Here is a 15,085-nt window from a genome sequence, read left to right on the forward strand (position 1 = left end):
ACTAGACAAAGCAAAAATTTGCACCTCCCCCTCCCCCAAGCTACCAAACTAAGAATTACAAAGAGAAACAAAGTTATAACATGTGAGTGTATTTAGGGAGTTTATTGCATACAAATAAAATGTAGTACAATATAAAAAGAATAACAGAGCACAGAAACATACCTCTACATGAGGAACTACATAATAAATTGCTTATAGTCTACTTTGCATGCATCCCAAATTTCAATCTATATTCTCCAATAGTACCATTAATAGAACAAAGACCCAAAATCTTAACAGTTGAAATTGACATTCTTTTCTTCAAAGGGCTCCACATTCTTCAATTATCATGTCCTCATGGTGTCTTAAAACAAGGTTGGGTTCTTCAAAGATTAGCATGGACAATGGCTTCATCTTCACTGGCACACATGAGGAACATTCCACTTTTTGCCATTCCTTTAGATTGATTAAACTCTATTAAAAAAAATAGAACATTTAGTAAATTAGTAATTTGTAATTTTGCTTAGGTCATTAAACATTATTTTTAAAATGAAGAACAGAAAAACAGTTTTAATGCAAAATGGGTTTATAAACACTGATATTGGCACCACTAATGCAGCACAAAGGGGTTAATTAACTTCCACTGGGCACTAAATGCATCAGTGGCCACTGGCAGTAACTAATCCCCTTCATGCTGCATATTAGAAATACCATTGATAATTAATTAACCTCCCCTCCCCTCCCCCCTACCTGAAAGAGGTAACCAATCTAGCCAGTTCACATGAGGATAGCAGAAACTGCTATAAATGCTGGGCATTATTCCATAAATTGGCACCATTGCTGTTGGCTTTTGTTGTGTAATCTGGCACTGATGTTGGCATTTATTATTATGGAGACTGCAGTTATGCTGGGGGCTATTTCCTAAACTGATACGATACTGGAAGATATAATTGCAGACACTGACACCAATACTGGGGGTTATTATTACTGCTACTGACACCAATGCTGGGGCTAATATTGCTGCTACTGACACCAATGCTGTGGGTTATTATTGTGTAAACTGGCACTGATGCTGCTATATTTGTTTTGCAACTTTATCCTACATAAAACATTTAACAGTGTCATTTCATGTAATAACTTAGGGCTGGAATTAGGGGTGTGGCATGGTAGGTGAAACAACTTGTGGTGATGCTTAGGGGTTTATTTACTAAAGCTGGAGAGTACAAAATCAGGCTCACTTCTGAAAAATAACCAATCAGCTTCTAACCTCATCTTGTTCAATTAGGCTTTGGCAATAAAACCTGGAAGCTGATTGGTTTCCATGCAGAAGTGAGCCTGATTTTGCACACTCCAGCTTTAGTAAATAAACCCCTTAAGGTCTGGCTGGTAGCTCACCTGGTAGATTTTTAATACCTCAGAAGTCAATAAGCAAATAGGTGTTCCCCAATGCACATAAAGTATATATTTCATAACTATACACAGAAACATTATTAATTGATTAGTACACAATTATTTAAATTCAGCTGTTAAGCTTCACAAGTATATGTAAAAACACTAAAAATGCTGTTTCCCCTAAAAAAATTAAGTTTTGCAGTTGGGATAGGAGGTAGCAATGCAAACTTTCCTTACCTTAATGTAGTCATAGTTTGTTGTCTTGGTGGTGCCCTTTAGTGGGATATGGCAGCTTCCTTCACATCGGTAGGCATTGTATTTTGTGGGATAGATAACCAAGTTGTCCCATCCAAGTTTTTTGAAGTCTACCATCATGGCAACCTTTCTACATAAAGGTCCTCGCTTTTCTTCTTCAGGCATGGACAAAGTGATGGTTGGAGAAATTATTTGCCTGTTTATGTTTCGTCTTTCTCTCGGAAACCTTGTAATCTTTGGAGAATTTACTGACAATTTCTTGATCAGGCTTGGCTTGGAAAATGGCTTTTCCTTACTGAAAAAAACAATGATTACTTGATTTGAGGATGTCTGCTGAGGGACTTTTCCCTGAGGGAGATTTTCAACACGCGATACTGCAGCCCTGTGTGAATTTTTTATAGCATGCATGTCCTTATAACTGGCCATTTTTTTGCCCCAGTGAAGATACCGTCCCATCATATCAGTCACATTGAAGCTTTTCCAAGCAAAATGGTGACTCACAGGCATGCTTTTCATGATTGACCCCAAGAAGACTCTACCCTGTCCATTTCTAGTGTGGAAGATCTCCATAATGATTTTAGTAGAGGTTTCAAATGGAGGGAGAAGAACTCGAAGCTCAACAAATTTTAGATCATCTCCTTTGGAGATAGATGTGAGGTCAAAAGTCACTGTCCAGAGATTATCTTCCATAGTACAACCTGGGAGAAAAAAAAATGTTTTATTAGTATGTCTTCTTTTATAAAAATTAGTTGCCATTCACAGCAGATAAAAAACTACTGTTTTACTGTTTAACTGTTGACCAATTAAGATAATACAGCTTACAGACAAAATACAGTTACTAACCATATTTATTTAAGATAAATAATAATTAGTATAAAGGTTTGACATATTTACTCTCAGTATTTCTTTAACCACCAGTCTGATTAAAACGTTTATATTTCAAATGATATTTGCCACTGCAAGTTTGATATTTTGAATCTTATTGGTTACTACATAAATACAAACATACATATATCCCGTAGATGAGTTGAGTTAAACTATGTACTTACTTTTAGCAGGAAGACTCTGGACAGTGTCGAACTCTTCCAGGATTCGATTTTCTGGCCCTTGAAGATCTCTGTGCTCACACATGAGGCTTTGGTAAAGATGCTTCAAATAAGGAGGAACCTTGACCTTTGCAGAGTGGCCGTTTATTCCAGAAGACTGAAAGCTAAATTTCCCTAAGTTAAGTGGAAAAGAAGGTCTCCCCAGGACCATGCAGATGGACAAAAAATATAAGACAGTCTTCAAGGTGATCTCTAAAGACATCTTCTTCTCTATGTCTAAATCAGCTCAGGAGATGTTGACTTCTCAGAGGTTTGCCAAGATTGATGATAGTTTGAGGTCTCTCAGGTTTATAAAGTATTGAACCCCCTTACATCTTCACACCTTTGACACCTTGAAACCCCTTTCATCTGGTTGACCCATGCATATTAACGAGTCAAGTATCACCTTGTTCTCATATCATTATCATGCTAATCATAGTAGCAGTGCATCAATACACACTATAAATAAAGATAAAACAACATTGGTGGAATAGGCCAACTTCTTTTAAGGTTGATGTAAAATCAGTTTCACAGTAAACAAAACAACATTTATAGTTCTAGAGAGAGGGTAGAAAAAAAAAACTAATCTAACTGGGTGATACAAATGTATCAGCTAACAATTTTTAGCCACAATATGACATCCTTTGGTTAAATAGATACAGTGTTCAATTTTTTCTAATTTTTTTTTTATTAGTAGCAGTTGTAGTAGTAGTATTAGTTTTATTAATATTATTATTATTATTATTATTACCACTATTAATATTTATAAATATACCCAAAATTCTTTAGAACACTTTTTAATTTCTTAAATAATTTTATATATTATAATAAAATTATAAAATATTAAGACAATAATTAAATGCGTTGTATATAAATGATAAAATATTGCCTTTTATAAATATTTAAATAAGATGTTTACTAGTTTGAAAATACATTTTTCTCCTCTGCAATATGCATTAAAAAAAAGCAGGTTAACATTGATGGTGCCTTCACACTATTATATTTTTGAGAGGAACTGTAATTGTAGAGAGAACTTCCATTACTTTAGGATGTATAAAATGCTGATGGTGTAGATCTGATTGTAAATAGAGGAAGTCTCAATAAGACTTATGACATAAAAAGTAACTGTAGTAATAGGACAGCTATCCTAAAGCAAGAAGTTAACCTACGTTCTCGAGTTTTATTACATAATAATAACTATGATAAAGACTTCCTGAAGCCTGGGTATACAGTATCTGAGCATGTTTTGTCATTTTTTTCAACAATTTCTTGCCCAGTATTACCATGTTTCTGTTCAAGCAATTCAAAAACATATATTTATTTTATAATCTGTGAATGTACCTTGCCCTGTTATGTAAACATCTTGTTTTTTTTTTTTTTTTTAATTCACCCCTGAACTCTTGGAATGATAATGCACTTTATACAAAAAATGGCAACCCTCCCAACCTATAACCAGCCTTAGCAGTAAGGTGCACATAGAAGGGCAATCCACATTGCAAAACAAACAAAAGATTTTCCAGCCAGCCTGAGAAACAACCAGTTTGGCCAGGAGTAACAGTTTGCATTAAAAAACAGAGGGTGGGACTGTGGCCTACACATGTATTTGCAAATGTGTGCAAACTAAACCCTCTGTTTTTAACAAATAGTTAGACTGGGACAAACTGATTGTTTCACAGGCTGGCTGCTAAGTGTTGCTGGCAAATCTTTTGTTTGTTTTGTGATGTACATTGCCCTTCCATGTGCACCTTACTGCTAAAGCTCATTATAGTTTGGGATGCTTGCCATTTTTGTGTAATTGGCTAATTTGGATTCAGGGACCCACTGGATGGCTTTGCTGTCATTTTGTATAGCTAGGTGTGACGTGTGTCCCTGTACCTTTAAGGAGCAATGGGCTCCTCCAGGCACACCTGTCCTTCACCTATCCATTGACACATGTGCTCCTGCTATGGAGGCTCTGGAAATTTTAGTTATGTCCACAGTGTACAGAGGACCCTTGGTGCGGGACTGTGGCTTACGCATGTATTTGCAAAAGTGTGTGCAAACAAAACACTCTGTTTTTACATGGAAACTGTTAGACAGGGACAAATTGGTTGTTTCGCAGGCTGGTTTTGTTTGTTTTGCGATGATCACGCTCTTATTGGTCAGCCACTATATATTCAGTTATGATGAATGTTATCATTTATGATTTTTGACAGCTAGTCCAAATCACATATATACATGTTCTTACTTGATATGTATACTCCACATGTACTCCCTATATTATGCAAAACTTGAAAAAACATTTCTTGAAAACCCCGCCCCCAAAATCACCCCTTGCAATTGTCACTGCAACTATACTGCAAATCGCATACTGTATATTTTTATTTTTGATTTAAATAAAATCCAGCATTACTTACAGCATCCCTTGGATCATGTAAATGGCGGTTTAGAGTGTGGGCATCGGAAGCCCGCTAGGAGTTTCTGCCAGGATTAGGTGCAGCTGGCTACCCAGCATGCACCTTCCGATCTCGCGCATGTGCAGTGGGAACTAGTCGCGGTGCACTATGGTGTCCTTTTATGAAACAGAGATCAGTGGCGATCCTGTGGATCATTGCTGATCTCCGATCATTAGTGGTTTAGGAAACAGAGATGATCGGCAGAGAACATGTTCTCCTCTGATCATCTCAGTACACAGACTGCCAGTGTATGAAGGAGCAATGTCAGCCCTTCACTGGTGACCTGTGTTCTCCCTCCAGATTCTCCAGCCCAGAGGTGAAGAATCGGAGGAACCGCGAACGATGCAGCGATAATTTACCTCTGTTTAGTAAACTGTGTGTTGACTGATCTCTTACTGTAATCTCACGAGATTATAGTAAAAGCAGCCATTTTCTACCGTTCAAAGCGTTTGTAGATCGATTCTCTCATTAGGAGCAGCGATCTACACCGCTTCATAAAAAGACATTCAGAGGAGAACTGATCCTCTGAGAATGCCGGAGAACTGAGCAGCAGTCATATACCGCGGCATGATAAAAGGACACCTTAAAGTGTGGGCATCTGAAGCCCGCTAGGAGTTTCTTCCGGGATTAGGTTTTCATAGTTATTTATTATATGGTTGTGCATAGGTATGTACTATTTATGACTCCTCAGTCTGCACATTCCCCCCATCCTCAGGCTTCACAGTCCCCCCATCCCTCCCTAAATTCACAGAGCTCATCTCAGCATCTCAGATCTCTCACTGGCATGGGAGATTTCCATTCTCCTGGGCTCCAGTGGATGACATCAGTGCCCCCAGCAGGGAAGCAGTACCCATCCCCAGATCCAGCCGCTCTCAGCTGCAGTAATAGGATCTGTGTGTGAGTGAGAATTGAGTCATACAGATCCTGTGACAGGAGCCAGAGAGCGAGCTATGACAGGTGCAGCTGCAGTGCCTCAGGCTTGTCTGGTCCATGGGTGCAGAGTAGTTCAGAGCACAGTGGACCCCCTCCAGACCTATGTACACTGCACACTGTACCCATGGATGAGACTGCTGACCATCACCCCTCTTATTTTTAAGGTTTTTAAGGTTTTTATTAGTAAGGCATTTTTTTCCAATTTTCACCCAGTTTGTGGTTCAATTAATGCCAGTGGTCACTTTTTGCTGCTTTCCCATTTAAAGCAAACTGTTGTTTTCCCTTCAGTGGACTTTTGTTTTAAGATGATATTTTGGGGTTTTCATTTCTTTTGAGATTATATTGGTTTTATTTTACGGCGATGTGGCTTTTTACGGTAATAATTGCTTAAAGTAGAACTAAGGCTGGCCATACACTATGCAATTTTCTTACAAATATCTGTCCAATTTCTGCCCAATTTCCTTTAGATTTACCTTCAACTATGTAAGCAAGGGCCTGCCTGATTGGATACAATTGAAAGTGTTGTTTAGGTTTGACCTCATATTATATGGTTTTTGATAAATCTAAAGAAAAATTTCTCCAGAAAATTGTATAATGTATGGCCAGCCTAAGCTTTGATTTTTTTTTTCATGCAACATAATATGAACATTGCATGCTGCAAAATGTCCTTCCTTAAGGCTGTATCAAAAACTCACCATCTTGCAGAAATGTGTTTTATCAATTCTGCTCTGAGCTCAGTCCACCGGTAGCAGCTGTGCAGCAAAGGTCACCCCCCTTCTTGATATGTCAGAAGAATTTGATATACTTAGGCTGGCCATACATTATACAATTTTCATGAGAATTTTGCTTTAGATTTACCAAAAACCATATAATAGGAGGTCAAACCCAAACAACACTTTCAGTTCTATCCAATCAGGCAGTCCCTTGCATTACACAGTTGAAGGTAAATCCAAAGGAAATTGGGCAGAAATTGGATAGAAAATTGCATAGTGTAGGCTGGCCATACATTATACAATTTTCTTGAGAATTTTGTTTTAGATTTACCAATGGCCAGCCTTAGGAATAGGTGGGGAAAAGTCTATGACCTTTAGTGCTGCTTCAGCCTGGGTTCACATTGATGCGGTGTGGAATTTGCAGCGTTTTCTGTGCGATTTCCACACCGCATCATTATCGCACCCCGTTCATGCGAACCACTGCAGGTGTGTATGTTAACGACCACCCGAAATCGGTTTGCAAAACACGGTGTGATGTGCACAATCGGATCGCATGGGTGTGAATACCCATGCGATCCAATTCTAATGCGGACAAAGAAAAGGGTCCTGAACTATTTTGGTTGCGGATGTGGTACAACCTGAGCCGTACAAAATGTATGGCTCAAATTGCACCGCACAAAAATCGCATGTGATTTACACAGGAATGAGGTGCGGTTCCTGTGCAAATCACATGCGATGTACTGCACCACGCATATGTGAACACAGGCTCATACTTGCCATATCTGTTTACTTTTTTTTTTAATGTATGTCATTTCTATACACTGCAGCTCAGAAAAATATAGAAATCCAAGATGTAACAGAGAGCTCGGGAGTGGTGCAGAAAAAAATGCGACAACAACAGAATCTGGAGCAACTGTGCATTGCAGTCAATCAGCATCTAGTTTTAAAATGTATTTGGTCAAGCTAAAGATAGAAGTTGACTTGTTCCCATGCACGATATGGGATATGCATTGTATCTCTCTAACTCCTGGCATAGAGAGAAAAAAAAATGTTTGTAAAAAAAAAAAAAAAGAAAAGATAAATAAATATTAAAAAATAAAAGAAAAAATAAAGAAAAAATACCTAGATCAAGGTTTGATCTAGTACAGTGCCAGGGTTAGTGTTTGGGTCAAGGTCAAAGGCCAGGATTTAAAAAAAAATGGTATCAGTGTCAGTTAGTGTCAATATCAGTGTCAGTGTGTTTTAGGTAAAAAAAAAAGACAAAAACAAAATGTGCACTATTGTTTCTGGGCTGTACTACAGGTACAAACAACAAATTACATACACATATATGGTATTGCTGCAATCATCAAGAGCTGGAGAATTTTTTTTTGGTTGTTCTTTAGTGGTAGGCTATGGTAGTGACAAGAAACACACAGCTAAATAAAAAAAAATGATTTTTTTTTTACTATTTTGGGCCAGTTTTTCTTTGATAATAAAAAAAAAATCAGGAGATATTCATTACCATTTACTACCAAAGGAAAGCCCAATTTGTCCTGAAATAAAACACTTCACAGAATGAGTTTAGGCCTCATTCACAAGGAGTGTAATATAGCGTACACCCATGCAAGCGCTGTGTTTACTCTTACGGGGATGCAAGTTGTCTGTGAATTGCTGTTCAGACAGTCCCATTCATGTCAGTTGGGAAGCAGTGGCTTCATGGACACAGCCATTGCTCCCAATATGACAGCTGTGCTGATGCATGATCCTGAATGCAGACAGAGTGAGACAGCCTGCACAGGGAAGCACAGAACGCCTGCACATCCTGGTGCGGGTAAACATGACCCCCACAGAGGTGTATGCTGTACAATGTAAATGAAGCATTCATTTTATATTTAATTTGAACGTCAGATTCACCAGACTTTTTACCTCTTTTTTCATCTCGTGATCCAGCCAGTAACACACCAGCTTCATACCTACACTCTGGATGAAGGTGCAACAGAGACATCTTTGGACAATGGCATTGTCAGTCTGGGGGGAGGGGAGTGTTAGATATATTAGCATATTTAGATACAGTAACAAATTGAAATTAAACTCTGGATAACACTTTTTAATCAGTTACAGCAAACACTTTTGTTCATTTTGGTTTGTCTTGTGCTGCCCCAAAACATTAGATCATCTTTGTCATCTAATATCTATGAACATCTTTACAGACTTCAGCTAGATATGCTTGCAATTGTCCTTCTATAGAGATTGCAGAGCCAGTTTTCTCCTATTTTCTTTTCTTGATATTTGCCATTTAATCTCTGATGATCTTCGTTTACTTCCTGCTTTCTTAGTCACATTCAGTTTTGCATTATATGCAGGTCGTTGTTTTACAGCTTTATAAATAATGCACAAATTGTGTATGTAATCACCTGGATTCACTGCCACTGTGTTACCTTTTTAAGAGCATTTATAAGAACACAAAACATATATGAGCACGTTTAATTTATTCAGAAGTATTGTAGCTAAATCTATATGAGATACCTGTAGTGGGACTATTGACCAATGATCTGCATATATATATACAGTGAGGAACAGAAGTATTGGAACTCCCTGCGATTTTGCGAAGTTCTCCCACTTAGAAATCATGGAGGGGTCTGAAATTCACATTGTAGGTGCATTCCCACTCTGAGAGACAGAATTTAAAAAAGAAATTCAGGAAATAACATTGTATGATTTTTAAAGAATTTATTTGTCTTTTTAATTTATTCATCAGAAATAATAAAGCTATGTCTATATGTTGTATCTGTGGTAGGCCATGTTGATTTGATACAAGCATTAAATTGACAAATGCTGTACTTTAAATTACCACTATATAATATAATATAATTAAACAATATGCTATATGTTCAAATTAATATAAAGATTAAATATATTAAATAATTTCAAATAGAAAACTGTTTTAATGTACTATAAATGTATACTGTACAGTTTGTTTGAAAATGCAGAGCAATCTAACCATGAAAACGATGCAATCAATCAATCAATCAATCAATCAATCAATCAATCAACACTATAACAGGTACATTGTTTTGGCTTTTATTTGGTATCCCATAGTGAAGTCCATTTCACAGAGTGAAATGCTAATGAAAGTGGAACATTTTAAACCTATGTTTTCCATTACATCAAAGAAAATAGCAAATACACTTTGTGTTTTACTCATTCCTGCCACAAAATATCTACAATACACATTGTTGGTATCTGATGCAAAGATCAAAGGTTTTTTCCTATTTTTATTTATTTTTTTAAAAACTAAAGATCAAAAATATATAAATACACAAAAAAACTCAAAGTGTATTGGCTATTTTCTTTGAGGATATGGAAAACAAAGGTGTCAAATTTTTTCACTTCTATTAGCATTTCACTTTGTGAAACTGGACTTCAGTATGTGATACCAGATTAAAGCCACTACAATGTCTCTGTTATAGTGGATGGCTGATTGATTGATTGATTGATTGATTGAATGATTGATTGATAGCATAATTTTCATGGTTAGATTGTTCTGCATTTTTAAACAACTGTACAGTAAACATTTGTAGTAAATTAAAATAGTTTTCAATTTGAAATTATGTGATATATTATATTTTTATATTACTTTCAACATATAACATATTGTTTAAGTATTTTACATAGTAGTAAAAGTACAGTATTTGTCAATTTAATGCTTGTATTTAATTAATATGGCCTGCCACAGATATAACATATCTGTATGAATTAAACATACTTATCTATATTTCAAGTTGAATTTAATTTTCTTAAACTGTTTTTACATATATCATCAAACATTTATATATATGGTTAATAGTCCTACTACAGATATCTCATATAGATGTAGCTATAATACATCAATAAGCTATAATATAGATGTTTCTATAATAAATCAATTACATAAATGTTTTGTATTCTTAAAAAAGTTCTTAGAAATATTCCAATTAAAAAGGTAACATAGTGGCATGGAATCCAGGTGATTATAGATACCACCAGACAAACATACATACTTAAAATAATTGTTACATACATACTTAAAATAATTGAATTGACTTAATTTTAAACTCATTTAACATATAACATCAAAAGGAAAGCCCATTTATCTATCTATCTATCTATCTATCTATCTATCTATCTATCTATCTATCTATCTATCTATGTGAAGTGTAGTTAAAACAATTAATGTAAATGTCTAATTTCTCCATTATTACAGGTTTTTTCCCCATAGCAAGTATGCATTTATGCCACATCGATCTTGACAATGTTTTTGACAAGCCCTTGGTGGAAATATTATTCTCCACTTTACAATGCAGACTATTCCATACACCAAAGGATTAAATGATAGGAGCCTTCACAGATTATAAAATAAAATGAAAATGTTTTTGAATTGTTTGAACAGCAACATGGTAATATTGGGCAAGAAATTAGTTAAAACAAATTACAAAACATGATTGGACACGTATATCCAGGCTTTAGCAAATCTTTATCATAGATATGTTATTTAATAAACAGTGAGATCTTACTGTATGTCAACTTGTAGGTTTTTTTTTCCACTAAAAGAACTTGTAGTTTTAAGATAGCTGTTTTATTGCTCCAGCTACTTTTTACATTATGCGTTTTATTGGGATATCCTCAATTTATAATCACATTTACACCATCAAGATTTCATACAGCCCAAAGAAATTGATTTTCTTGCTACAAATACAGTTCCACTGAAAATATAATAGTGTAATAGCACCGTCAATGTTAACCCGTTTTTCAAAAAATGAATATTGCACAGGAGAAAACTTTCTCTAGGTTTCTCTAGGTTTAAATGTTTTTTAAAACATAATATTGCATAATTTTAATATAGTCATTATTATAATTATCAGTAATAGTAAGAGCAATATACTTATAATTTTATGAAAAAGTATTTGTGAAATTAAAAAGTGTTCTCATAAAACTAAGGGGTATATTTATAAATATTAATAGCGGTAATAATAATGATAATAATATAACAATATTATATTCAAATAACACTGAAAATAATACTAATACTGCTACTATTACTACTACAAATACTACTAATAAAATTTAATAAAAACTGTAATAATAATCATTTCAACACTATCCATTTAACCAAAGGATGTCATATTCTGGCCAAAAAGTTAGCTGATGCATTTGTATCACCCAGTGGGATTTTCTTTTTTTTACTCTCTTTCTATAAATTATATTTTGTGTACAGTGAAACTATCATTTTAACTCAAACTCAAAAAAAGTTAGTTCATTTAATTTATGATGTTTTATCTTTTTGTATCGTTTCTACTGATGTACTGCTGCTATGATTAGCGTAATAATGATATGATAACAAGTTAGTGCTTGACTCTTTAATGTGCATGGATCAACCAGATGAAAAAGGTTCAAGGTGTAAAAGGTGTGAAGATGTAAGGGGGTACATCACTATATAAACCTGGGAGGCTCCAAACTACTATCAATTTTGGCAAACCTCTGAGAAGTCAACATCTCTTGAGCTGATTAAGACAGAGAAGATGTCTTTAGAGATCACCTTGAAGACTGTATTATATTTTTTGTCCATCTGCATGGCCCTGGGGAGACCTACTTTTCCACTTAATTCAGGGAAATTGAGCTTTCTATCTTCTGGACAAAACCGCCATTCTACAAAGGTCAAGGTTCCTCCTTATATGATGCATCTTTACCAAACCATCATGGGAGAGCACAAAGATCTTCACAGACCAGAAAATCAAATCCTGGAAGAGTCCGACACTGTCCAGAGTCTTCCTGCTAAATGCAAGTACATAGTTTAACTTAACTCATCTATGAGATATATGTATGTTTTCTATCTATGTATTGATTTAATTGATGATAACAAATCTGAAATAAGCCCTGTTTGGGTTACCCTGTAGTAACCAATAAGTTTCAAAACATCAAACTTGCAGTGGCAAATATCTGAAATACAAAAGTTTTAATCTGACAGGTGGTTAAAGAAATACTGACATTACATATATTAGACCCTTATACTAAATATTATTTATAATTAATAAGGTTAGTAACTATATTTTCTATATTTTGTCTTTAAGCTTCTTGTATTATCTTATTTGATCAACAGTTATTTGGAATTTCAAAATGGGTTTAGTAGTTTTTCATCTGCTGTAAATGCCAACTAATGTTTATTGAAATAAAACATACTAATAAAACTTTTTTTTTATTTCTCCCAGGTTGTACTATGGAAGATAATCACTGGTCAGTGACTTTTGACCTTGCACCTATCTCCAAAGCAGATGATCTAAGATTTGCTGAGCTTCGAGTTCTTCTCCCACCATTTGAAACTTCCACCAAAATCACTATGGAGATCTTCCACACTGGAAATGGACAGGGTAGAGTCTTCTTGGGGTCAATCATGAAAAGCATACCAGTGAGTAAACATTCTGCCTGGAAAAGCTTCAATGTGACTGATATGATGGGACAGTATCTTCATGGGGGCAATAAAATGGCCAGTTATAAAGACATAGATGCTATAGAAAATCTGCACAACGCTGAAATATCGCATTCTGAAAATCTCAATAAGCCATTTAAGAATCAAGTCCCTCAGAAGACATCCACAATTCAAGCAATCATTGTACTTTTCAGTAAGGACAAACCATTTTCCAAGCCAGAGTCCACAGGCCTCATCAAGAAAATAACAGAAAGCTCTCCAGAGATTACTGGGTTCCAGGGACAAAGACGAAACAAAAACAACAAGCAAATAATTACTCCAACCATCACTTATTCCATGCCTCAAAAGGAAAAGCAAGAACATCTGTGTAGAAAGGTTGACATGATGGTAGAATTCAAGGAACTTGGATGGGATAACTGGGTTATCTATCCCAAAAAATACAATGCCTACCGGTGTGCAGGAAAGTGCCATATCTCACTAAAGGGCACCACCAAGACAACAAACTATGACTACATTAAGGTAAGAAAGGTTTGCATTGCTACCTCCTATCCCAACTGAAAAACTTAATTTTTTTAGGGGAAACAGCATTTTTAGTATTTTTACATATACTTGTGAAGCTTAGCAGCTGAATTTAAATAATTGTGTACTAATCAATTAATAATGTTTCTGTGCATAGTTATGAAATATATACTTTATGTACATTGGGGAACACCTATTTGCTTATTGACTTCTGAGGTATTAAAAATCTTTACTAGTGCTGGTTCAGTGAACTAGTAAGTATGGAAGCCAAAGCATTAGGATTAAAGCTGACAATTTACCATTCTCAGAAGTCGAGGTCAGCAATGTGAGCCTACGTATTTCTCTTCATGAAACGTTAACTTGTTGCAGGAGAAACATGTAGGCTACCTTTTCTGACCTTCTGAGAATACTAGCTGCCTGGCTTTTTGTGTTTTCCATACTTTCTGACCTACTGACTCAACAATTATGAAGCTAGTGAACTCCGATCACCTGATCTGCAGTTTGCTCCAGTTTAGTCAATAAAAAAAGCACTGAAGCCAAAGAATCACTATGATTTCCAGATTATTAGACTTTTCAAAAGGCGATCAGTAATAGAAGTCTAGAAATGTCTCTGATGACAGGTTTCCTTTACAGCTGACCGCCAAAGGATGCTGACCACCAGAGGATTCCCATAAAAATCTGTATATGAAATACAATCCTTAAAATATGAAACAGCAGACAAGTGAAATAGTCAATTAAAGATTGTGTGTTTACTATAGGTTTAACGTTTTACCTGAAAACTATTCTTCTGTTCTTCATTTTAAAAATAATGTACAATGTCCTAAGCAAAATTGCTCAACCTAAATACTTAGTGAATGTTCTATTTTTTATAGAGTTTAATCAATCTGAAGGAATGGGAAAAAGTGGAATGTTCCTCATGTGTGCCATTGAAGATGCAGCCATTGTCCATGCTATTCCATGAAGAACCCAACCTTGTTTTAAGACACAATGAGGACATGATAATTGCAGAATGTGGAGCCCTTTGAAGAGAAGAATGCCCATTTCAACTGTTAAGATTTTGGGTCTTTGTTCTATTATCGGTACTATTGAAGAATATAATTTCAGATTTGGGATGCATGAAAAGTAGATTATAAAACAATTTATTATGTAGTTCCTCATGTAGAGGTATGTTTCTGTGCTCTGCTATTGTACTACATTTTATTTGTATGCAATAAATACACTATCACATGTTATAACTTTGTTTCTCTTTGTACTTCTTAGTTTGATAGCTTGGGGGGGGGGGGGGGGAGGAGGTGCAAATTTTTGCTTTGTCTAGTAAAGTCATTTTAC

General features: G+C 35.4%; 1 protein-coding gene and 1 pseudogene across 1 annotated transcript; one reads left to right on the plus strand and one right to left on the minus strand.

Annotated features, from left to right (window-relative positions):
* Window positions 1–1,560: 1,560 nt before the first annotated feature.
* Window positions 1,561–2,316, minus strand: LOC149436955 (nodal homolog 2-B pseudogene; annotated as a pseudogene).
* A 10,016-nt stretch (window positions 2,317–12,332) lies between these two features.
* On the plus strand, window positions 12,333–14,781 carry LOC149436956 (nodal homolog 2-A-like). The gene is made up of 3 exons (XM_089661335.1): window positions 12,333–12,591; window positions 13,020–13,756; window positions 14,629–14,781. The coding sequence occupies exons 1-3, from the start codon at window positions 12,333–12,335 to the stop codon at window positions 14,779–14,781; spliced, it is 1,149 nt and encodes a 382-aa protein (XP_089517461.1).
* Window positions 14,782–15,085: the final 304 nt, after the last annotated feature.

Source organism: Staurois parvus, unplaced genomic scaffold (assembly GCF_062004578.1).
Source record: "Staurois parvus isolate SC_StPar_1 unplaced genomic scaffold, SC_StPar_1.0 ptg001328l, whole genome shotgun sequence".
NCBI classification, from domain to species: Eukaryota; Metazoa; Chordata; class Amphibia; order Anura; family Ranidae; genus Staurois; species Staurois parvus.